The sequence below is a fragment of the Cynocephalus volans genome, chromosome 4 (genome assembly GCF_027409185.1).
Source record: "Cynocephalus volans isolate mCynVol1 chromosome 4, mCynVol1.pri, whole genome shotgun sequence".
NCBI classification, from domain to species: Eukaryota; Metazoa; Chordata; class Mammalia; order Dermoptera; family Cynocephalidae; genus Cynocephalus; species Cynocephalus volans.
The window spans coordinates 79100685-79126675 of NC_084463.1; the positions used below are offsets into that span (position 1 = coordinate 79100685).

The following is a 25991-nucleotide window of genomic DNA, read 5'->3' on the forward strand; positions in this document are numbered from 1 at the left end:
GCGACTCACAGGCCAAAGGCCAGGAGACAACACGCCTGCTCCCCAACTTCTAAGTGGGGGATGGGAGCAGGGCCACAATCTCAGGCAGCCCCTGTTTGTTTCTGGCTCATTCTTCCCCTCCAATAAAGGCAGCCAGTGACCCCTGAGCCAAGTCTGGTCTTGACTCCAGGGAGCTCCAGACCCTTTCAGTGTAAGCTCCGCACAAATGTGCTGGGGCAGATTCCATCTGAACATTCATGCCATCAAATCCACTGCTCCCAGCTTTTTACTGCAAGCCCTTGGGAAATGAGAGGAGCCTCCTACTCTGAAACCCTTACCAGCAAAAAGACTGAATACTAAATAGTGAACACTAAAAGGCTAGCAAAGAGCATTAGTTGTCAAATGGAGCTAGAGTGACAATACTCTTGTAGTCAGGTAGGGTTGATATTCCTACCCTTTCTCTTTACAAAAGCCCCTTATTGCCAAGAACAAAGCCAGGCCCTTGGACCCTTCTAAGATCACTACAACCACACGTGCCTCCATGCCTCCAGCAAGGAAACACTAGTGCCCTGTGGCTCTCCTACCTCAAAATATCCCATTACTTCTGCCTCTCACCTCTTCCCTCCTCCCTGCGACATGTCAGATGCCGACGTGTGGATCTCTGTGAAATCGCTGCCCAGCAACAGTTTACTCTTGCTGGATGTTCTCCTATCTACTTTGGCTCTTATCATAAGCCCTAAGAAGGAAGCTGCCATACATTCCAATACTCCCACGATAATTACACAGGCTGAAATTGCTCAGCATCTCCCACCTGACAAGTCACAAACATACCAAAAGCACACAGTAAATTCTACTTTTGACCTCTAGAGTTGAGGCAACGCTACTTTTTGCAGAGACCAGCAAGTGAAATAAACAAAGCAATCACAAGGCTTTTGCCTAAGATTCCCAGACTTAAAGAAAAGCTCAATCTCTGTCAATTCATTCCTCTGTGCTACTCTTTGTGTTCTCTTATTCACTTACCACGTGTCCACCTGAGGAACTCTTACTTAGTCTCTGAGTCTCAGATCAAGGGCCACCGCCCTTGTTCCTACTGTGGCCCCTTCACACTCTGCTGCAGGTATTAGCTTTTGCAACACTCTTCCCTTTTAGTCTGTAAGCTACTCCAACGCAGGCACTGGGTCGTATCGATTTTTGTCTCCCTAAAGCCTTGCACAGTGCCTGCCATAAGAAGGGACCTAGTCAGACGTTGGTGAGTAAGTCAGCGAATCTACCCCTCCGAGCAGGTAAAGAACTCTGTTCCCTGCAGAGCGCCTCCTCCCTCCGCTTCCGCGGGAAGTCACATACCTTGTGGAGCTTGTCAGCGTTGTTGTAGTAACCCTGAAGTTCCTGGTGAAGCATCCGGTTCTCCTCTGTTAGTATCTCCACCATTTGCTGGGCTCGCTCCACAATGGCGAATGCATCTGGCCCGAGCTGCTGGCTGGGGGAGGCGGCAGGCGGGGGCTGTGGGGCCGCCAGGGTCATGGGCAGCGGAAGCGGCACGGGGACAGAGTGCAGCGGTCCACTGACGGAGGAGGTCTGGGAGGACATGGGGCTGTGCTGCTGCACCGTCGACGGGAACGGGAGTTGGCATGGGCGGCTGCAGGGAACAGAGACCAGCAATCAGACCCCCGGGAAGTGGTGGATGCCCGATGGGAGCCCCAACAGTACTCGATGCGCTGTCGATATCTGCCACGGCCAGAGGTCACCAGTGCACTTCCCAACGTGAGGTCGAGCGCAGCAGTTCAGCCGCTTATTCCACAGATATTTCTTGTGTTCCCCTGTGAATCGCAGTGTTCTGGCTACTGGGGATCCAGTGAACAAGACAGCAGGTCTCTGCTCTCAGAAGCTTACATTCTAGGGGAGAGGACACAGGCAAGCCAGCAAGCAATATACAGACAGCCAGGTACCAAAAAGGTATCAAAAAGGTATTTAAAAAAATATATCAAAAAGGAGTGCAGTGATGTGGTAGGGATGAATGAGGCTGCTTCCTACTGAGAGGTCAGGGAAGGGGTCACCAAGAAGCAGAGGTCTGAATCACAGACAAGCAGGAACCAGTGGTTTGGATGCAGGGGGTAAAAAAGTGGAGGGGAGGAGTATTCCAGGAAGGGGAATCAGCTAGTGCACAGGGCCTAGGGCAAGAATTAGCACTAGCACAAGCAAGTGGAACAAAGCAAGTGGGGATAGGCAGAGCCGGCAAACAGCACAAGATAAGGCTACAGAGCCAGGCAGGGACCCCCGTGAGCCCAAGCCAGGCTTCCCCTTTGATGCAAACAGAGGCCAGAAAGGACCTGCCATCACCCAAGTAGCCTGCAGGGAACGAGATGCACACGGCTAGAGCACAAGAAGTCCTCCATTCGCTCTAGGAGAGGGCTGGTGAGAGCTGCAGTGTAGCAGCAGAAGAGAAACAATCAGGGGATTTGGATGCATTTCGTATATATTGTAAATGGGGAGAAAATGGGGAAAATAAAAAATTACTCCTAGATTCTGGGCTTTATGCAAATGGCAGGGGTATCTATATCTGTATTCTGTATCAAAGGGCCAAGTCCTTTGGAGATGCAGCAACTTCTAATCAGTAACAGTTACATACGTCACCTTCCATAACTTGTGGCCATCCATAGCCAAAGCTCTCAGAGCTACAACCTCCATTTTTCCAGTGAGATCGCCTGGTCTTATATTTTCCTGTTAAGTATATATGCTGGAATGTTTATGTACCCTGTGAGCCTCCACATCTCTCATTTTGTAAGCATTTCTAATAACCAAGATTCCTCTGAATGCCAACTCCCACACATGTCAAACTCTAGAAAAAAATTTGACAAGGGTCACCTTAGCCCTCCCTATAGGGATCTGCAGACCTTCATAAACATGACCTTAAAATAAACCCAGCAGATCCTAATGGAGTAACTAACTTCGGGCCTTGCTTTGGTAACTAAGAGTACTGGGTTAGAAAGTATTTCCCACCTGAATTTCCTTAGGCCCTCAGTCTAGGAGCCCCCTCCATTTTGTGTTAAAGTAACTGAGATAGAAGTTCCCCAGACAAGGTGAGGAACCATGAAGCTCAATGCAATTTTTTATTCCTGTTCTCTCCCAACACTCTTTCTCCCTCTTTTACACTAATCCCAGATCTGCTTGTACAGATCACCTTCCTCCTGTCCTCAGATTTCAGAAAGGAATGCTGTCAGTGGGGAGATGTAAACTTCCCTCTCTCTACACACCTATTGCATAACTACCGGGCCATCTCATTAAACACAAAACATTTCTGCATTTTGACAAATTTGTGCCCCTGCCATGCTGATGTGTGTGTGAATGTACATGTCATTCTGTGTGTACAAGGAGGTCTGACTCCATTGTAAGAGTGAAATGTCCCTGAGTCCCATTCACAATGCCCAGCTTTCACCACAGGTCACAGGAACTCCTGTCGGGCATGGACCTCAAACCCCAGAGATCTCTTACTGAATAAGTGTCTCATGCAGGCTGGCTAAATCCTACAATGCATTTTTCATGGAAAGGGGTTACCTTGGCAAGAGCCACAATACCACAAATTATACCACTGCCTTCGATTCAAAGACAGACACCCATTCTCACTCCTAACTATTCCCTTCATACTTCACCCAATGCAAGGGATAAACGCAGTCGTCTCCTGGACATGGAGGTGGGCACAGATGAGTCTACAGCTCCCCCTCCCACCCCACCGGGGCAGCTTTAAGGAGGGGCTTCCATGTTTTAACATTTATTTAACTCCAGTATTTGTAAGTCACCTATGGTCAATGACAGGCTTATCTTTTTCTGTTAGGTAACAATTACAAGAAAAACCAAGAAGAGAGGCAGAAATCAGGTGACAGTGTTTTCTTGATGGCAGTCTACATCATCATTGGTGGCATGAGAATGCAGAAAAAGCATGTTTGCCCAGCTGACAGGACAGAAAAGAACAGACTTTTTCAAAATGAGACGTTTTCCATCAAACAGAGAGCACTGGCCTTACAAATAACTCAGTTACACATTCATGCTCATAAGCACCTGTGATGACAGATGACGTGCAGGCGGGAGAGCAAGCTCCTATTCTTTGGCCTTACCACTCAGCCAGTTGGGGCTGGTGGGCTCAAAGCTCCGTGCAGGTGCAGGCAGACTTGGGCTTAGTGTAAATGAAAGGAAAGAATGTCAGGAGAGAACAAGAACATTTCATACAAAATCACACTGGTGCTATGGGACAGCCTATCCTCAGCTTGCAAAGATAATGCAATTCATGGCCACTATTAGGAGAAATATTTCCTAGCAATGGGGACAAAGAGAAAAAGGAAAAGGGATGACAGTCAACATTCATTGAGAAACTACTTGCAAATAGAATTCTACACTATAATTTTCTAATTGTGAGCATATTTTCCCATCAGATTGTGAAGTCAGAGAGCAAGTTTACTAGATATCCTGTGTTAACTGTTATCACCATTATTATAACTAATATCACTGCACCCCACAGCCCCTCATAGAGCCTAGCACTGCCTTCCTGAGAAGCCCAGTAGACTTTTTCTGTTATGGCTAACATTTATTGAGCATTCCAGCCACTGCTACATGCGTCACCTCATGTTGACCTTTATAAAATAGGCATCACTGTCAGTCTACTAAAGACAAGGAAAACGAGGCACAGGATGGTAATGTGCAAAGTTTAGGAACAGATAAAACAGAAATGAAAGGAACATAAAGGAGATTTCAGCCCGGGCTTTCTGATTCCAGAGTCCTTGCAGCTCACTACTTCCCTGTGCTGGCAGGAGGCAGCCACCCTTTTGCCCTCTGCTCCTGGCTTCCTAACACCTGTGCCTGGGTCTGAGCCACCATCATACCCACGATCCACACCCACACATATAAGCACCAGAACTTTTCACAGTTTCAAATGGCCTCAGGGGAAGCATGAGGGCTAGAAACCTGCCTCTGGGTTGTTCTCTTCGACTATAGCTAGCATTCAGTGTTATTCTCTTTTCATAGGTTAATGTCTTGTCTACAGAGAGCAGTCAACTAACGTTTACTGAGGGTCTATGCTGTCTGCCAGGCACCACATTTCATCACCTTGCTTCATCCTCACCAAAACAAACACAGGCACCATTAGCCATATTTTCATGAAACAATACAGGCTCAGGAGGTCAAACAACAGGTCCTACTCCTTTCTCAAGGAACCCAGTGAGCCATGGAACATCACAGGAAGTGACCTTTTTCCACCTGCCACTAGAATGACCAATTATTTAAATACATCGGAGAAAGACTGAAAGAGCTCCTTCTCCCCATGTCCATAGTAATGCATGAAAAACAGGATTTAAAGAGTCATAACTAAGAGACAAAACAGCTTTGCAGGCTGGTCCTCCATCATCAATGAACTGGACCATGCTGTGCACAGTCCGACTCCCAGCATTTGCACCCAACGCTTTCCGCAGTCCGACTCCCAGCACCCAACTCTTTCCTCCAAACTTACAACTTCCCCCAAATCACCTTCCTGACAACCTACCTCCCCTGGCTTTATGTCATGTTATTTGTTCTCTTAAATTTCTATTTAAGAACAATATACCTTAATATTTCATACATGTGTGTCTTTTCTCCTAATTATTAGCATGCAAGTTTTCTAAAGATAGAAAATTATGACATGTACCGAGTTAGCACCCAATAAATTTTTGTCAATTGATTTAGTCCCTAAGTTCTGGAGCAAGTTAGACCATATTTGCCTGATAGGTTTTCAAAGAATGGATAAACCTTCAATAGTGTATTATTAAGGAAGAAATGAAAACACATCATATCAGAATCTATAGGCTACAGCAAAAGCATTTTCTAAAAGGGAAGTTTATAGCAATAAATGCTTACATCAGAAAAGAAAGACTTCAAATAAACAACCTAACATTACACCTCAAGGAACTAGAAAAACAAGAACAGGCCAAACCTAAAATCAGTAGGAGAGAAATAACAAAGATCAGAGCAGAAATAAATGAATTAGAGATTTAAAAAGCAAGACAAAAAGACTGATGAAAGAGAGTTGGTTTCTTGAAATGATAAACAAAATCAATAAACCTTTAACTAGACTAATGAAGAAAAAAAGAGAGAAGACTCAAATAAATAAAATCAGAAATGAAAAAGCAGACATTACAACTGATGCCACAGAAATACAAAAGATTATAAGAGACAACTTCTAACAACTATGTGCTAACAAACTGGAAAACCTAGAAGAAGTAGATTGATTCCTGGACCCATACAACTTACCAAGGTTGAATCATGAAGAACTACAAAACCTAAACAGACCAATAGCAAGTAATTAGATTGAAGTAGTAATAAAGTCTCCAACAAAGAAAACCCCAGGACCAGACGGCTTTCCGAACAAATCTACCAGACATTTAAAGAAGAACGAATACCAATTTTTCTCTAACTCCTCCAAAAAATGGAAGAGGAACAGCTTCCAAACTCATTCTACAAGGCCAACATTAACCTCATACCAAAACCAGAAAAAGATACAACAAAAAAAGAAAACTACAGACCAATATCCCTAACAAACACAGATGTGAAGATCCTCAACAAAATACAAGCAAACAGAATCCAATAACACATTAAAAAGATCATTTTCCATGATCAAGTGGGATTCATCCCAGGGATGCAAGGATGGTTCAACATATGCAATTCAATAAATGTGATACTTCACATCAACAAAATGAAGGAAAAAACCATATGATCATTTCAATAGTTGCAGAAAAAGCAAGCATTTGATAAAAATCCAACACCCCTTCATGATAAAAACACTCAACAAACTGGGTACAGAAGGAATGGACCTCAACACAATAAAGGCCACGTATGACAAACCCACAGCTAATATTATACTGAATGGACAAAAATTGGAGGCTTTCTCTCTAAGATCTGGAACAGGACAAGGATGCCCACTCTCCCCACACTTATTTAACATAGTACCAGAAGTTCTGACCAGTGCAATAAAGGGCATCCAAATTGGAAAGGAGGAAGTCGAACTATCCCTATTTGCAGATGACATGATCCTATACATAGAAAACCCTAAAGACTCCACCAAAAAATTATTAGAACTAATAAATTCAGTATAGTGGGAGGATACAAAATCAACACATAGAAATTAATAGCAGCTTCCTACATGCCAATAACAAAACAGTTGAAGAAAAAAATCAAGAAAGTAATCCCCATTCACAATAAAATGAAATACCTAGGAGTAAATTTAACCAAGGAGGTAAAAGACCTCTACAAATGAAAACTATAAAACACTGGTGAAAAAAGCTGAAGAGGACACAAATAAATGGAAAGATATCCCATGTTCATGGGTTGAAAGAGGTAACATCATCAAAATGTCCACATTACCCAAAGCAATCTACATGTTCAATGCAATCTGTACCAAAATACCAATGACATTCTTCACAGAAATAGAAAAAATGATCTTAAAACTTGTATGGAACCACAAAAGAACTCATATAGCTAAAGCAATCTTAAACAAAAAGAATAAAGTTGGAGGCATCAGACTTCCTGACTTTAAAATATACTATAAATCTATTGTAACCAAAGCAGCATAGTATACTGGAATAAAAACAGACACATGGACCAGTGGAACAGAATAAGGAACCTAGAAATAAATCCATGTACTTACAGTCAACTGATCTTTGACAAAGGTGATGAAAACATACATTGGGGAAAGAACAGCCTCTTCAATAAATGGTGCTGGGAAAACTGGATATCCACATGCAGAGGATTGAAATTTGACCCCTATCTGTCACCATACTCAAAAACAACTCAAAATGGATTAGAGGCCTGGGGAAATGCTGTATAAAATGGGAGTGGGCAGTGCTTTTTTGAATGAGATCACAAAGGCACAGGCAAGTAAAGCAAAAGTGCAAATATGGAACTACATTAAACTAGAAAGCTTCTGCACAGCAAGGGACACAAGTGAAGAGACAACTTACAGAATGGGAGAAAGTGTTTGCAAACTACACATCAGACAAGGGGCTCATATCCAAAATATATAAGGAACTCAAACAACTCAACAGCAAAACCACAAATAACCCAATTTAAAAATGGGCAAAGTACCTGAACAGATATTTCTCAAAGAATACATATGGCCAACAAGCTACAAGAAAAAAATGCTTAAAATCACTAATCATCATTATAAAATTAAAACCACAGTGAAATATCATCTCACTCCGGTTAGAATGGCTATTATCAACAAGTCAGAAAATAACAAATGCTGGTGAGCATGCAGAGAAATGGGAACCCTCCTACATTGTTGGTGGGAATGTAAATTGGTACAGCAGTTGTGGAAAGCAGTACGGAGGTTCCTCAGTGAACTAAAAATAGATCTACCTTATGATCCTGCTATCCCACTACTGGATATATACCCAAAGGAAATGAAATCAGTATATCAAAAAGACACCTGCACTCCCATGTTCACTGTAATGCTATTCACAATAGCCAAGAGATGGAATCAAGCTAAATGTCCATCAACACATGAATGGATAAAAAAAACCCTGTGGTATATATACATAATGGAATACCATTCAATTATATAAAAAAATAATATCCTATCATTTGCAGCAACGTGGATGGAACTGGAACCTATCCTGTTAAATGGAGTAAGTCAGGCACAGAAAGACAAACACCACATGATCTCACTCATATGTAGAATCTAAAAAAAAGTTTTTCTCATAGAAGTAGAGAGTAGAATAATGGTTACTAAAGGCTGAGGTGGTGGGCAGTGGGGAGAAGAAATGGTGGATTATGGGTGCAAAACTAAGCTACCTGCCCTGAGTGAATCATTGTACAGAATATGCATGTACTAAAACAACACACTAGAATGCACAAAAATAAATATAAATATAATTGAAAAAAAAAGAATGTATTATTAAGGAAGAGATCTCTGGCATTTAGATTTGTTCTGGATACTATAGGCAGACTCTTGAATCAGGAGGTTGCCAGTATAACAATAGCTGTATGCCACTGCCCTTCTTCCCACATATTTGGTTTCACAACATGCAGCTCAAAACTGTAGTGACAATGTTATTTGCTTTGCTTTTTTTGTTTGTTTTTTGTTTTGTTTTATTTTTTGGCACCTGGCCAGTACAGAGATTGAAAGACGATGTTATCTGGATGGGGAAACAAGGTCATTAGTGACATCTAATCATTCCATTTGCTCCTCTCTGCGTACAACAAGACTTCATAAACAGATTTATTTAAACTTATGTTTTTACATTATATCTGTAAATAAATGTGCCATAAATAAGTAGCACTTTACATTCACTGTGTCATTTAATTCTCTCAAGCTTGGGCATTTGCTGCTTTCATGCCATAAATAGTATGATCCTATTTTATAAGTATGCAATTAACGTTCAGAGAATTCACATGACAAGCCAGAGATCTCATAGTCCTTCCAGAGCAAAAACTGGGCCTGCTCCCCGCACTCCAGTGTGCCTCCACATGTTGGTATGGGAGAGCACTGTTCCTTAATATGGGGTCTCTTTCTTTCACCCTAGGGTTGAATTCTGGTTCTGCTTCTTTAGTTAGCCATGTACTATGGACCAGTTTTTAATCTCCCCTTTACCTTTGAATGGTGATAATATAGTACCTGCTTCACAGAGTTGTTGTGAGAGTTGAATGAGATGATGCATGTAAAGCACTGTACTTAGTGTCTATCTTCAGGAAGGCACCTAATAACTGTTAGCCTCTGTTAGTACCGCACACTGCTAGTGGGTGTTAAGAGAAGGGTAGGAAGCACCACCCCTGGGTCTCCCTTCCTTTTTAAAAACTGTGTGCTGAGAATCACAGTCCCTATGCCTAAAACCTCAGTGAGGAATCACAAGGTACCCCAGCACCATAGGACCAGAGCATAGTTTCAGGATGACATCAGTGCATGTCAGTACTGTGTGTGTGTGTGTGTGTGCGTGTGTGTCCCTCTCTGACACAGATCCTCATTCCTTCTAATCCTACGCTGTCCAAAACAGTCGCCACTAGCCACATATGGCTATTGAGCACTTGAACTGTGGCTAGTCCAAATTGAGATGTGTTCTAAGTGTAAAACAGACATCAGAATTTGAAGACTTAGTACAAAAAATGTAAATATTAATAGTTTTTATATTGATTATCTATTGAAATGATAACATTTTTAATATAATGGGTTAACTACAATATGTTTTAAAATGTTTATAAATGGGTTAACTAAAATAGGTTTTAAAATTAATTTCATCTGTTTCTTTTAACTTTTTAAAATATGACTGCTAGAGAATTTTAAATTAGACATGTGGCTCCCATGGTACTTCTATTGGACAACACTACTCTAGACTATGCAGCATGTACACACCAAAGAACCTCATTTTGCACAGGCAATTCCAGAATTCAGCGAGCATCAGGGCAATTCATGCAAACAGACCAGCTGTTCCCACTTTGTGGTCCCCAGGTCCACAAGCCTGAATGGTGATCAGCAAGCTGTATTCAATATACTAAACTCTATGTTTATCTACAGTTAGGCCATCAGGCTAATATTTAGTAAAAATGGCTTGTTTGACAAAAAGTTTACAAAACATAACAGGAAAAGAAGAATCAATGAATAAACAGACAAAGAATATGGCCAAGTAATTCATGAAAGAAAATGAAAGTAGCTAAATACACTTTTTCCAATGCAAACTTATTGATAGAGATAAAAATCAGAACAATTTTTTTCAGTTTTTTGACATTAACAATTCAGTTCAACAAACTTTTATTGAGCCCCTAAGCAAAGTTGTTTTTTTTTAACTTCTCAAGATATGATACACATTAGGATCTTGCCTGCATAAAAGACAATGCACAGAAGAAAGACTGGAAGTGTCTCCAGGTGATGGATGACTATGAATTTTTTTTCTGTTTCTTATACTTTTCTGTACTTTACACATTTTCTATGATGAATATGTATGGCTATTTTTAAAAAATATTTCATTATCTAAATAATACATGCACATTATAGAAAAATTAGAAAATACAGATTTTTTGTTTACAAAAAACTAGCATTGATGTTTTAATCATTAAAAAGCAAACAAAATGAAATTTTAAAATGAGATATAATAAAGGAGCTCTTGGTTGTGAAAACCCCACCCAGACTCCTTTGGTCATGCAGACACTAAGTCTCATAAACGTTCAAATTAAGACTCGACTCTTAGGTAAACTAAGATCAAAATCATTGCTATGCAGGGTGGATATAGATAATCCCACTGTTTAGAGAAGTTGCTCATTTAATACATTACAGCTGGAATTGCTTTAGATTTCCTGAGAAAGTAACCTGAAATTGACCCTAGCTTCTTGAAATTCCCATACTGCAGAGCCGTTTCTCAGGACAAATGGCATTTTATTTGGCTCATCCAGTCATAATTCAGCCTAAATACTGTAGAAACTCCTGAGTTCTGATACTGGTATTCAAAACACGTGTTTAGCTGGTGGAATTTAAATAAGGCTCTAGAGCCTCAATGTCCTTAAGGGCAATGCATAATTTTTAGTCCAACGGCCCTGAGTGTGGTTTACTTTTTGGTCCCACAAAGTGATTAATTTTCATAACTGTATAAACTGCAAATCATAATTCACCACTTTGGAAACATACACTTACTCCCAAAATTCTCCTCCCTCCTCCAGCCACATCCAACTCAAAGTAAGATGGGACCACCAAACTTTCTTTCTTGTAATAGAGCAAATTCCAAATGGAGCCCACCAGGAGTTAGACTTGCTATGTAGCACATATCTTTATGCTTGTTCATGTTTTAAACTGCACTCTGGCTGCACTGTAGAACTGACCTGGGTTCCTTGAGGACAGGTGTTCTCTTTAATTTGCCACATGTGCTCTTGGGCTGTCCTTGCCCTTTACTCTCTCCTTCCTCCCTGCACTGTCATTTGGCATATTCCCAGGGCATGTCAGTACTTTTGACTCTATCCTAAATAAAATCAGGAGGTTTTCTGGGGAAAATAATGCACAGTGTATTTTTTTTAAAAAAATAGTGATTTGGGGAATTGGTCATACCACAGTTTCCCTCTATCACAGCAGAACACTGCAAGTCCCCTGCACTGATGAGAAAGAAGGAGGTGGTGATGACCGCCTGTGACCAGAACAAGAAACCCGCCCTGGGCAAGGAACTCACAGCACCTCTGGCTGTGACATCATCTTATAAGAAGATGTTTTTATCAGTCTAGGACAGAAGGGCTGGGCCACCATGTCATGCCTTTATAAAGCATCTACACACTAAGAATCAAATGAATACATTCATAGATGAACAAAGTATTAATAAACAGTTACTGCTCATCTCTCCGTTTGCAGGAAGCTAGTAAATCAAACCCTCTGCTGAATGGACAAGACTGAGCCAAGATAAAGGGCCCGGCACACAGGTAGCACTAGGTGAAGGTTTAGTTCTACTGCTACCACCACTACCACCACCGCCTCTCCACTATTACCTGCTCAGAGTGGAGATGGAATTCTAGAAAATGAAAATTAGAGCAAGTGTTAGAGAGAGTAGGTTTGGCTTAGGCTGAATTCATAAAATATATAAATCCTATGAACAAAAAGCATAAAGAACCAATTTTTGAGATCAAATAAATCAAACTAATAAAACATAACTCCTCCCCCCAAAATTAACCTAGCTAGTAATTGCAAATTAAAATAGGGAGTTAACACTGTTTGCCTATTAAATTAGCGAAATTTTCATAATTATAATGACTAACGTTTGTCAAAGTGCAGTAAAACAGCCATTACAATATTTTTACAAAGTTATCCAGTATCAGAAGCGATTAAATATCATTATTTATCATCATTGTAATTTACCCAATAATTTCATTTCTAAATAATGATTCCTAAAGCAGTAAGCCAAAATATGAAAAATTTAATATGCATGATAATGTTCACTATATTATTTATAAGGAAAATGGTATAAATTATGTACTTTATGAAATATTATACAGTAATAAAAAGGATGATTATAAAAATAATAAAGGATTGTGGAAAAAAGATTGTGATACAATGCTATTTTAAAAAAGCTAAGACACTAAACTGAATATAATTTATGATTACAATGTGAAAAAATTAATTTGTACAGGAAAAATGACAATGCTTATATTACAAAAGTAAGATATTATAAGTAATGTTTTAGCATCTCTAGTTTCCAAATTTTTAAAACTTTGGACAGATTTCTTTGGAAAACAAACATGAATCTTGACTAATGTACTCCAAACTGCTTAGATAAAAATCAGATTGTCCACAGGTATTTATTCATGCATCCATTTCCATTAAGAACACAGATTGCATAAGCCAAATCACTACTTCTGGAAGTGTTCTATTTCCACAGAGTGAGTCAGAATTAATATCCAAATGCTGCTTTTTTTTTTTTATTTAAAGGGAGAGCACAATCCTCCACAGTAACAACCTGTCTAGTTCCCATCTTGTCCTCATTCCTATCCATTTCCACTCTCATGTTGAGGGAAAAACACAATGGAGCAAGAGAAAAGCCAGTGGCTTTATCCATGGCCAGCTTATGATCCTGAGAGTTCCCTGTTTCTCCCACCTCCTGTCTCTCGCCACACTAGCTCACCCACAGCAAGGGCTGAGGGAGTGCAAATCAACCAGACTTGACTAGTGGTGTCTCCAAGGGGATTCCCACGAAGGGAGTCTACAGTGTTTTACAATCATTTACCAGACATCTCCATCTTCGGCTCATCAGAGCAGGTGAGAGAATTTATAAGCTATGGTGAGTCAGGAACAAAGGCCAGAAATCCAAATTCTTATTCTTCTAATAAGTTCTATCACTCGTCTCTTCAGACCTTTCTGGCTCTAGGAAAAAGGACTGAAGTGTCAACAGCATAATGGTTGGACCAAACCACTGAATGCTCATTACACACCAAGTCCACGTCTGCAGCACCATGCAGGGAGATGGACTCCGTGATCTCAGTCACAGGCCTCTCCTTCTGGTCTAGGAGTCTCTGCTATGCTGTGCATGTACCACACAGCCTGCGGCTTCCCAGACCATCTCTATTAACAACAAACAGATAACCCTTTAACAAGGGAATGTGTCAATGAAATTAAAAGGAGCCCTGCTTGTCTCCTAGGTCAAAGGTAAGTTGAACATCACACACTGCTGAGTTCAGGTCCATCTCTCAGAGTTCAGGCTACATTAAACATGTCTGAAGCAGGGCTGGTGTGGGTGCAACTCTGTTTACCCGGTCAGCCAAGGGCTGCACTGCTGGAGCCATGCTGGCTAGCCACAGCAGGGCTCACAAAGGGGCCTTGTAGCTCCGGGGCCCAGCCTCAATGGCCTGTCTGTTACGTCCTCTGAGACATTTTCATGTGTCATGTCAACCCAGCTGCCAAGCCTGGCAACCTGCTCAAAAACCTCATACGTTTCTTCTTCTTCCTAACGTCATAACTTTCAGACAAATGACACTTTCCACAAATAACTGGATACACCTCCAAGAAGTGCTTCCCTCCTCCCCTGACCATTTCTCCCACTTCCTATCACACCTGTTGCCAAATGACAAAAAGCAAAGTGATCCATTTTATGCATTGCCATTGCAGAAAATAGTAAAGCCAAAGAAGAGGAAGGAGACTGCACGTGGAGATATTTTCACCCTCTACCAAGCTCTAGAGGCTGAGTTAAATGTTCAGGAAAACATGTGAAATACCATAAACCAAACTCTGGTGTGGTTCTGGAATCACGGATTATTTTAGAAAAGGAGTAAATCAATGTGATGCAAATACCAGAGATTTGATAGTTTTTGAGATAAAATTTCTCCTTTGACATAAGGAACTATAAAAGGGAAGGAAGAGCCTCCTCGGCCCTACCCTGGATTCCCCAGTGGAGTCAGGTTATGCCCACCTTAGGAAGAATGAGTTCCTACTGCCTGTCTGAGGCCTAAAGGTTGGTTATACTGCTTCAAAGCTGGCATTCCCAGCCCAATGAGGGGAAATGTGTCAGCAGCTGGGAGGTAAGTGGCAGATCAGTCAGGTCTCTCTCTGCCAAGCTCCAGTTGCTCCCTTTCAGAAGATGTACGGCCAAAGTATGTCCTGCACACAGCCGCTGGGGTCGCATGGGGAAACTCCAGCTCATTCAATTTAGAAACATAAATAAAGCCCTTAATGAGAATGACATACCCAATGATAGGCAGTGGCTGCTTGTCTTCTCATGCTGCATGCTCTTCATACACAAGCTTAGCAACATCTACACACTGGTGACTCCCAAATTTTTATCTTCACACTTGATTTCTCTCCCGAGAGCCTGATTTCCAATTGCCTTATTTCCAGCTGCCCTGTTCCTCAACTTTCGTATCTAACCACTCACTAAATCCTGTCAACTCTATTTCCTTACTTCTCTTAACAAACAGCGCTCCTCCACTCTCACTGCCTCAAGCCTCGGCCACCCTCACTAATTCTTATTTATACTACGAAACTGTCCCTGCTGATCCTCAGGGCCTCCAGTATCCCTTTCCTCTAATTCATCCTGCACTGCCATTAAAGTCGGCTGTTAAAAATCAACATGCTGTCCCTACTTGAAAACACTGCTTTCCCCTGCTGCTTACGGATAAATTCTAAACTCCTTAGTACAACACTCAGAGACCTTCTCTGGCTGGCCTCAGCTTCCCTGTCCAAACACATCTGCCTCTTCATATTACACCCATGCCCACCAGGGGGCATATCATTGCAGCTCATTACAGACTCATCCTCTTGACCTTTTAGTCTGTAGAAATGGCATTCGCTCTGCATAGCACATCCTGCTACTCCAACTCTACCCTACAACTCAAATGCCATGTCCTCTGGAAAGCTCTCCCCAGTCTCTCCAGTCCTGTCTCTTCCTCTAGCACTCCCTACATACTTCCATTGTAAAACAGCATATGGAACGGCACTGATCTGTTCAGATGCTGGTTTCCCCCAAGACGATGCTATGAGGTCCTGGAAGGCAGGGACAATACATATCTTTATCTCTGAACCTGGCACTGGGCCACAGAGAATATACACTCAGTGTTGCTGAATCCATCAATCAACTGGAAGAGCACATCTGCAGTCTGTAAGAGGTATTAGGACAGGGAGTGAAAAGACTGATGGTCAGAATACTTGAGTCTAGCCCCCAGGGGCCTCAGAGCTGTGTACTGTGGAAATTTAATTAATTAGTTTTCCTCTGTTGAATGAGGGGTAGGACTATGTGACTTCTATGGTCCCTTTAATTCCTCCATTCTAGCGTTCAGAATATATTTTCCTTTAAAATCTACAGTGAAGAAAGACTCTATAAAACCCCTTGGTAATAATATGTTCCAGGAGTTTGGACACTCTCCACAAAGCCAGCCAGGAAAATTGCTACTCAGCCAGGCCACTAAGCAGAGCTCCCAAGGACAGCTAACAACCGAGGCTCCTCCCCTCAACTCCTAAATCCCCAACTGCCCTCTGTGATGTTTGGAGAAATTCCCCAGTTGCCCTCTCCTCTGTTTCAGCCTACATATTTTGGCCAAAAAGCAGCTTATTAAATATTATGCACAAGAAAAAAACCTGATGAGAAAAACCTAACATGCCTTGAAAATAATAAGTGCTAAAAACATCGATTGCTGAATTTTGAAAAACTGAGTTAAACCTCTAGGCTTGATAATCACCTCGTTACCCCATACTCCGGGGGTGGCTGGTACCTCAGGACAGCCACTTCTGTTCTGGCAGGCTGAGGAGCGGGGTAAGGCTTGACCATCTCATGGAGCATCCCAGGGTGCTGGTCACTGTAGAAAAGTCCATGGTCCTGGGTCTTGCTGACTGGGGACATCATTTGCTTGGCCTTGAAGGGGTACTCAGGTGGAGGACCTCGAGGGTCCAGCACTTTGCCTGCAGGCTGGGCTGGGGAGGGTCCCCCTCCCGCTTTGAACCCCTTTCCATTCCCTGAGCCAGGGAGGTGTTGCTTAGCGCCATTCCTCTCCAGTGACAGCTGCATGATCCTCTCACTGAGTGAGCGGACGTGGCCCTGCTTGAGTTCTTTCAGCGCCTCGTCCTTATGTGCCTGTCCGCTGTTGGCACGGTTCACCGTGGGCCTCCCCTCAGTCCGGGCCTTCTGGCTGGTGCCCCCACCCATGTAGTAACCGTGGCCCACAGCTCCCTGCTGCTGCTGCTGCTGCTGCTGCTGCTGCTGCCCCCTGAAGAACTGCGACTGGGCTTTGGCCTCCTCGTACGTGGGCAGTTCCTCATTGTTCTGCTGAGGCTGCGTGGACCGGACCTGTTTCTCCATCACCGTATTGTCCACCTGGTGTTCTTGACCCTGCGGTTCCTGGCGTGCCGACTGGTAGACCATTTGTGGGTCTTCTTGAGTGAGGTTTTCCGTGGAAGAAAAGTTGTTTGTAGGGTGGGCTGGTCCTGCGCTCCCTGTGGCCTGGTGCTGAATGGCCAGCAAGTTCATGTTCTCGTTCGGGGTGCCATACCGCAGTTGCTCCTGGATCAGCCGCTGTAATACTGTTCCAGCTGCCGCATCCTCGGAACCTCTCATTTCCACCTCTGAGGTCCTCAGGAAGTTAGGGGAGTGGAAGTTACAAAGAGGATCATCAACTAAAAGATAAACATAGGAAAAAAGAAATCAGGCTGTTTCACAGGGGATATATGTCTGTAAGTATGCGGTGAATACTAACGTTCTAACTACACTAGCACTTAAAGGCAAGATTTCGAAGGCACCATCATCTCCGTTCAATGTCTCCTGGAAGTGTTTCTCCAATTCAAAGTGACTCTACAACTCTTCCTTCCCTCTGCCCCTGCTTCCTCCTAGACTTGGCTCTACCTTCAACCCCTCCCTGCCCTTTAACCCCCCCATTTGCCCCTTCTCCTCATCACATGAACATAACCAAGTCTTTCCCATCTTAGAAAAAATACAAGGAAAACCCAAAACCAAACAGAAAGAAACCATCTCTTCTTGGCCCTCCCATACACTTCTGTCCCTTTTCCTTCTCCTTTGCTGTCTTCAGCACACAGCCTACACCTGCTCCCTCTGCTTTCCAAAGACTCCGTCCGCTGCCTCCCCACTGCTGCCATTAGTAACCAAATCCAGTGCGAATTTCCCAGCTCTCACATCTTGCACCTGACCTTTCTGAAGCATTGACATGGTTGATCACCGTCTTCTTGAAACGCTCTCCTGGTTCTGGCCCCGGCCTCTCTGTACACTCCCCTGGCTCCCTCTCGTCCACCTACCTCTCCAGTTCTGGAGATTCCCACAGCTCTGTACTGAGCGCTCTTCACCCTCACTCAGCAGTTTCCCTGCATCACGAGGTCCACCCCTCGCCTTCATCTACCGACTCACGATCCGTACGTCTACAACTGTCCTTCCAACTTAGCATGTCTTCCTCTCCCCCTAGCCCCTGTATCGCTGGCTTGTCTACTTTTTGTCAAGCCAGAAAACCAGGAGTTTTCCAAAATTTCTTCTTCTCCCTTAACCCCAACATCCAGTCAGTTACTGCCTGTCAGTTCTATCTCCCAAACATCTTTGCCATTCGTATTCTTTATTACTATGCCAACCTCTAGGTTTATTATTAATAACTACAATACAATCACGAGAACTATTTTTAAAGTGTACATGATGTGCCAGGTATTGTACTAAATCCTCTCCTTACATTATTTCGTGTATTCCACATATGATCTTATGAGGCAGATATTAATTTCCCCAACTTACAGATGAGGAGAGGTTCAGAGAAAGTAAGTCACAGAGGCCACAGGGGTAGGAGGAAGCAGAGGCAGGATCTGACTCTATACCTATGTTTATTCCACAAAATTACAAGCCCTCATCCCCAGACCATTACAACAGCCTCCATATAGATTTCCCTGACTCTAGTCTCATTCTCACTTCCAAACCCACCCCTCAGACCCCAACCTATCCTCTATACTACTCTGAAAGATTGTTCCAATAGGAAAATGTAATCATGTCACTCTTCTGCACAAAAATCCTCAATAATCAATTACAGGATGACATGAACATTCTTTCATATGGTGTAGCAGGTACTACCTACCTATCCAGCCACAATCATGCCCCCAACCTCACCAACCAGCAACCCCTTGGAGTTTAAGCTCCAGCAATGCGTAAGCACATACAGTTTCAAAGACACGTGAGCTCTCTCTGGCCTCTAGGCATTTGCTCAACTTCTTCCCTATGCTTAGAAAGATGCATCTCACCATGTCTCCTGGGAAATTCCTACACATGCTTCAAATGATAGCTCCAAAGCTACCTTCTGAATCAAATCTTTCCTGCTGAAGGCAGGCAGGCTTGAGCCCTCCTTCTGCAATGTCCCTACCCACTTCATATGCGTATATCTCCACTGGAGCAATTATCACAGTAGATGGTTATTTATTTCTTTATTTACACAAGACTCTAAACTCCTTAAAGGCAAGGATCATTTCTTCTCACCTGGGTCTCCCCAGCACACAATCCAATGCCTGCATGTAAGAGGGGGGGAACCCTCAGACCTTTAACCAGAAAAAGAATACCTATGTGAGCTCCATGAAATACAACATTCAGTCCAGTTCATTTCACAGTTGTACTGTTGAGTAGTGTATTAAAGATATCATGTATACAGCATTATGGTAGTAACAATTCTACCACTTACACCTGGAATGACATCGAACAAATCATTTACTCTCTCTGAGCCTCAATATCCTCACCTGTAAATCAAGGGAGCTGAAGCAGACCATCTCCAGGCAGCCTTCAGTACTCCAATTCCATGCATTGGTTGCTCTGTGTTTTTATATATACATAGAACACACTACTTTCCCCCAAACCATCTTTCTTCCTCAAGTATATCTTTTTTTTCCATAAATGGCATCCTCATCATATGAGTATTCCACATAGAAATTTCATATTCGGCTTTGACTTTTTTTCTCCTTTGCTCCCCGCATTTAATCTACTGCCAAGCTAGTTTTTCTCAGTCCACAGTAAAATGAGAAAATGGAGGTGGTGTGATATGCTCACAAGATATATACACATATGTATAGTAACATGTCTGTATGTGTATATACATAGATACATGTCATTAGAAGGTTTACAACTGTCTTTTTTGGGTAACAATTGTCAAGGATTACATGCCTCTTACTTTTTTGGTATTAAAATATGAGAAAAGGTGCTAGTAGGTGACATTTTTAAGGCCCTTGCAATAGCAAAAGACTGCAACTCCCTGTTGGTCCCCTAATTTTCGTTAAGAAATTTCACATTTATGGTAGTTAAAAATCAAAACCAAACCCTAGTTTCTACAACAACATGCTCTCCTATCCAGTGCATTCTTCCATGCCCTCAGTCACTCCCGGGTTCTGGATCTCCTTACCAGTTGCTTGGATGTCACAAATAGCCTCTTAATATCTCTGGCCTCTGACCTCTGCTCCTTTCAATCCATACTGTATTTATTATCTGTCTTCTTCTACCAGAATTCAAGCTTCAGAGGGCAGGGAGTTTTGTCTGTTATATTCATGTGTGTTTCCCCAATGGCTAGCGTACTGCCCTAATACACAGAAGGCACTGAGGAAATGATGTTGAGGAAATTAAAGCATTCTACAGACTGGTCCCTGAAGCTCAGCTTTCATCATCTGGCTCTCCCTGCCCATGTCCCCACCCACCCAGAAAAAAATCTCATCTCTGTGACTTCAGGCAAGATATTTGACTACTCTGAACCTCTCTCCCTTGTAAAAAGGGGAGATTTCATATCTGCCTCATATGGAGTAAATTCACACTTATTCTTTACCTTCAGAGGATATATACTGTAATGAAATATAAACCCAAAGTTCAACAATAAAAAATTTTAAAACAATAAAAACAGATTATTAAAAGCCCACATAAGATGACTGCCAAATAATTGTAATAAACTATAAAAACCCAAGGAAAGAGAGATCAATCTGGGCTGGACTGGTCCACTCATTCACTCTACAAACATTTATTGGGAACCTGTCATATTTCAGGCATTCTGATAGGTGCTGGGGTTATGCCAGTGAGGAGGACATAGTCCTTTCCCTCTCAGGGTAACTGGTCTGAAAGGCTTCACAGAATGAGCATATTCAAATAAGAATACTTTTTAAAAAAAAATAAAACTTGAATAAAAATTCAAATAAAAATGTATTTCCAAAAGAAAATGACTTATTGGATGAATAATAAAAGGAATGAGTCTCAACAAGCATGAAAACTAATGAATTCGTTTTTCACAGAATGAAGAGAGAGAAATGAGTTAAAATCCTATCTGACAAGAGCCATGAGATCCTTCCCGAAGGTGGTTTTAAAGATTCTCTCATAGTTTCACCAGTCTCAAAGCCCTCAAAAGTAGAAAGTTTTTACAAAGGAGGCAGTTCCTGCCCTACTATAGTTCTGAATGATTTTTTCTGAACCTCTGAATTATCTGCACAGAGAGAAAAATAAAAGCAGAAGAGGAAAAAAAAAAAATTCTGAGAAAGTGTAGGAAACAGCATTTAGAAATTAGAGAAAAATTAAGGAATAAATGGTAGAATTCGGAAGTTCCTACATACTTGGGTGTGACGCAGAGTCACATATTAGAGTAAAATGGTCTATTAACACCATAGCACCACATGATTGAAAATAAGGCACCTACTAACAAAGAGACAACCAATAATACAACATGCCGAATTTTAAAACAAGGATAAAGAATAAAGAAAAATCTGAATAATCTAAAGAGCTAAAAAGAGAAACATAAGATCATTTTGCTTTTCCGACACAAGTGCCGGTAAAAGGACTTACCAACTTTCTCCCTGATGCTACCGTTTGCCTCCACTGTCAACGCAGATGCTTCATGCCTCCCAGAATAGAGTGGAAAGTCCGGGAAGAAGTAGTTGGGGTCTTCTAGAATCTGGACAGGACTACTGGTGCTATAACAAGCAGGAGGGGGACCTAAGGGAGAGAAAATAAAGTGTATATTAGTGCCAATGAAGTCCTCCCTCCTTCCTGCGTGACTCACAGGAGCCCATGAGGCTTTCTCCCACAATATTTCAACTTGTAGGGGGAGCTCTGTCTTTTTGATTCATAAAATTCCAAAGTTACTATTCAGAATTATCACAAGTCTGGCCACCCACCAAAATGACCCGCGAGGTCAACATAATAATCTTCAAGACACGCTGAGAGAAGGCACAAATGCTTTCACGCAAACCAGTTCCAAGGACAGCAGCAGCAGCACCAACAAAAGGCAAGTCCTCGGTGGACCTAACGAGCCACACGTTTGGAACGGTCAAGGTGGGGGTACACAGGAGGGAGGTGGAGAGGCCAGAAAAGGAAAACTAAAATGGGAAGAGCAGCTGGCTCTCAAAAGATCTAAAAGATACAGAGAGGGGTAGTCATTTTGCCAGACCATGTGTTAGCAAGAGAATGTCCCAGCACAGGACACAGTGCCCCGCCTCACTCCAAGGTTTCTGGAGTCTCACGTTGTAGTGTAGGACTGGGGTTACAGGTTCTGGGCCTCTGCCAAGCACTGGCCTTTTGGCTCCAGTTTATCTGCTTCACTCACAAGCCAGAGTGTGCTTCCTGTTGCAATTAAACGTGACACTGTATTCAGTCCCAGTCACTGAACATGAGATACCACTACAATAACACTGATACCGCACATACAACATCCGTGGGAACATTCAGCAGGCTGGGACTGGGCTGGGCTGCTTTCCCTCTCTGCACTCAGTCCTCTGTTTGGGCTCTTTATGGCAAAAGTAACTTATTTTACTCTGGGGAAAGAATCATACTATTTTTTTTTTTTAATTAAAATCCTTGCCCAAAAGATAATTTCATTAGAAGAAAAATAATGTTTTTCAGCAATTGCTTCAAACTGGTAATTTAAAATTTCTTGCTAGGTTTGTTATCTACCCATTTCCCACAAGGCCAAAGCTCGTAGTAAGTGACTAATTATACTGAAAGGTAATGAGATGAGAATGTACTCATCTTTCTGAGTTTCTTTACCTTGACACATGAAGTAGTGTTTGCATGTGTGCTCACATGTATCATTGGCACATATGGGCTAGAGAGAAAAACGATTTTGATAACTAGAACATAAATTTAAACTTATAAGTTATAAATTTAAAATAAATAATGTAGTTGTAACTCTCACCTTAAAGATGAATATAAACTGAGGATGAATGACATATTTTATAAAGATTGGTCTCAAACTACAGTTCCAGTGCATAAGACAGTATCTGTCAGTCTTGTCTTTTTGGCCAATCTGCAAGGATTATCCTGGAAGGACGCTCAGCCCATTCTAGGCCTCATCCTCTACAGCTATAAATCTAAAAGGCTAGGGCTAAAATTAGAAATCATAGATGGCCTAAATCCAAAGGCAAATCCTGATCTGGCTTCTAGTTTCAGGCAGGTGGAAAACTAGAGAGGTATAAGGTGCAATTTAACTGCACATTAGGATCACCTGGGGAACTTTTAAAATCCCGGTACCCAGGCCTCACCCAGACCTATTCAGTCAGAATCTCCAGAAATAGGACCCAGGCATCTGTATTTTATAAAGCTCTTCAAATGATTCCAATGTGTAGCCAAAGTTGGGAAGCCCTAAGCTAGAGGGAGAACAGTGCACATTGGCAAAAACCAAAACAACCCAACCACAAAATACATTTCTGCACCTTCGCCCCACCCCTCCTACCAATCAGAGTGAAAGAGGAGTTGAGGGCCCATAAGCTTCAATAAAAGAAAGTGTGATGTTTTCTTAAAATAGATTGGGGTCAGGAATGACATGTGTCAGCATATTACAGCTTCGAGTGATACCTTCTAGTCACATGACTAAGAATTTTAAATAACTGAGCTAACGCCTAATAAAATTGAGATCCAAATAAGAAAAAGATATATATGTATACACAAGGGTACTTCAAAAAGTTTATGGAAAAACTGAATTAAAAGATAATCCGGAATCTTTTCACGAACTTTTTGAAGACCCTGTGTATGTATATGCAAATGCATGTCAAGGAGAGTGTAGGGGATACATGTATCTATACATACACATATATGTACATATGCTTACAATATGCCGCTCAGTATGGACCCCCACACTAAGCCATTCATAGTCACTTCAACATTGCTATGAATTACTTTTCTGCACTTTCGCCCATGGCCTGCCAACTGAGACTATGTTCAAGAGCTCCATGCCACATGACACTGTACAGAGACACCATCCTTGAAAGAGCCCTGAGCACAGAGGACACCAAAGATATGCCACCTTTCATCACTTTCTCTTCAATGTTATGAAAGAACTCGTGCACTTCACATACACACACCCAGCCAGACTGAAGGACAGGATGCCCATCTAGATGTCAGTGATCATTTAAGCCTCCTCCTTTCCTCACACACTCAGGGGCCCACACATTCACTGAGTTACATTCCTACTGTTGCCCACCACTCCTCAGTGCTGAAAAAAGGCAGGAAAGCTGAGTAGATGACGATAGCAGACCCTGCAGACAGACAGACACAAGTATCACCCACTCACGGAAGCCAAGAGACAAGCAGGAGAGCAATCCCAGCACTTACACAGCCTGAAGGAATCATGTTAACTTCCAGCTTTCTCACTTGAAAGACAAGGAAAAGTGACAGTAATGTGTGTCACAGGGTCTGCACTGGATTCCTGGGCCATACAGCAAAATCTAAGAGAAGCCCCAGTCTCATCTCTTACCTACTAATCCTTCCCTGTCTGTTTTAGTTCACCATCTTCAATGGGAACTACTGGAGCACAAATTGAGTCTATTTTCTTAAGCAAAATGCAGGGCACATGATCTAACCAACAGGTCAAGGATATCTGAAGTGAGAAAGTGGAAGTAAACAGGTGGCATGAGGGGAATGCTGCTTTCTTTGTTAGCAGTTCATAGCTGGGAGCGAGAGCTGGGAGAAACCGCAGAAGGCTCCCAGACACCACCACCACCCAGGAAGCCCCTGCAAGGCCAGACGCAGGCCCAGGGGCCAGTTTTTAGGTAAGTCCACGGCCTGTCAAGGATTCTGCTGACTCAACAGTGTGTAATATGTGCACTATAGCTGTCTGTAGGGGCTTCATAAAGACTATTTCCATACAAGGTCCTCTTGACTTAGCGGGTTACTTGTTAGTTACCTACTTCTTTCAAACCAGAACCTAGCCTAAGGATTACTGCTCACACAGCATTAGTCTGCATGAGGAAATTGGCAAAAGCAATGAAAACGAGCTAAGGTTCAGTGTAAAGGAGTCAGCTCTCTGGGGAGTTTCTCACTGGGGCAAACACAGCTCCCAAGGCCCCTACCCTGAAGGAAAGCTAGCGATCTGTTTCTGCTGCACTCAACAAAGGGTGAAATTCTAGTTTGAGGGTTCAATGTTTCTGCTTGATATTGACTATGACCCATTTCACCAAGCATAGTTCCTTTTTCTTTACAAAATCTGCATGTCATTTGTCAATACGAAGAATCTTTTGCTTCTCTGCTTCTGAGCGTGACTGCTTTGGGCTTGCTTCTGAAGCACTGAACGCTTTCTTCCCCTTATGGGTTTATGCTTTACTTTCTGTGTACCTGTCCAGAGGAATTTAGGTAATGTGACCCAGAACAAGACTTTTTTTCCTTATTCAATAGTAGCAATAACAAAGGGCCTCGCTGTTGGAGGGAAAAAATGAATTAAAGTAAAATGAAGTGAGTTTTCTGAGGGAGGCAAGAGACAAAGGCACAGTGAGGAACCCTGGTGAGCTGCCCCTCTGCCTCCAGTTAATTACCCACGAGAAGATCCTGAATCTGTCAACAGGCCAATAAAACAGGCTCAGAAGTCTCCTTTAGGTTTTAAACCCTGGGAGACATTAAACTGTCCCCACACTATCATCCAGCACATACACAGCTGGGAAATCAGCTGTCCTCAAATTCCACTTCCAGCACGCCACTCCCTCGCACATAACCATTTGGGCTATAACTTCAAGGTTAAATTCTGTTTGGTTTTCAAGGCTGTCTATAAGCAGGCCTCTCTGTAAGCTGTCAATAGTCTTGCTGGTCCCCTCAGTATCCCAGCATTCTGTGAACATGTCATCCTCATTC

The 25991-nt window shown here is 42.3% G+C and overlaps 1 protein-coding gene across 3 annotated transcripts in view; it reads right to left on the bottom strand.

Moving 5' to 3' along the window:
- AMOTL1 (angiomotin like 1) overlaps window positions 1-25991 on the bottom strand; it is a 167051-nt gene that overhangs the window by 61167 nt on the left and 79893 nt on the right. For all 3 annotated transcript variants that reach the window (XM_063092389.1, XM_063092387.1, XM_063092390.1), the window contains 3 exons: window positions 21720-21869; window positions 16624-17554; window positions 1324-1615 (listed from right to left, as the gene is read on the bottom strand). In XM_063092389.1, coding sequence (XP_062948459.1) covers window positions 1324-1615; window positions 16624-17554; window positions 21720-21869 — 1373 coding nt within the window. The remainder of the gene's footprint in view (window positions 1-1323; window positions 1616-16623; window positions 17555-21719; window positions 21870-25991) is intronic.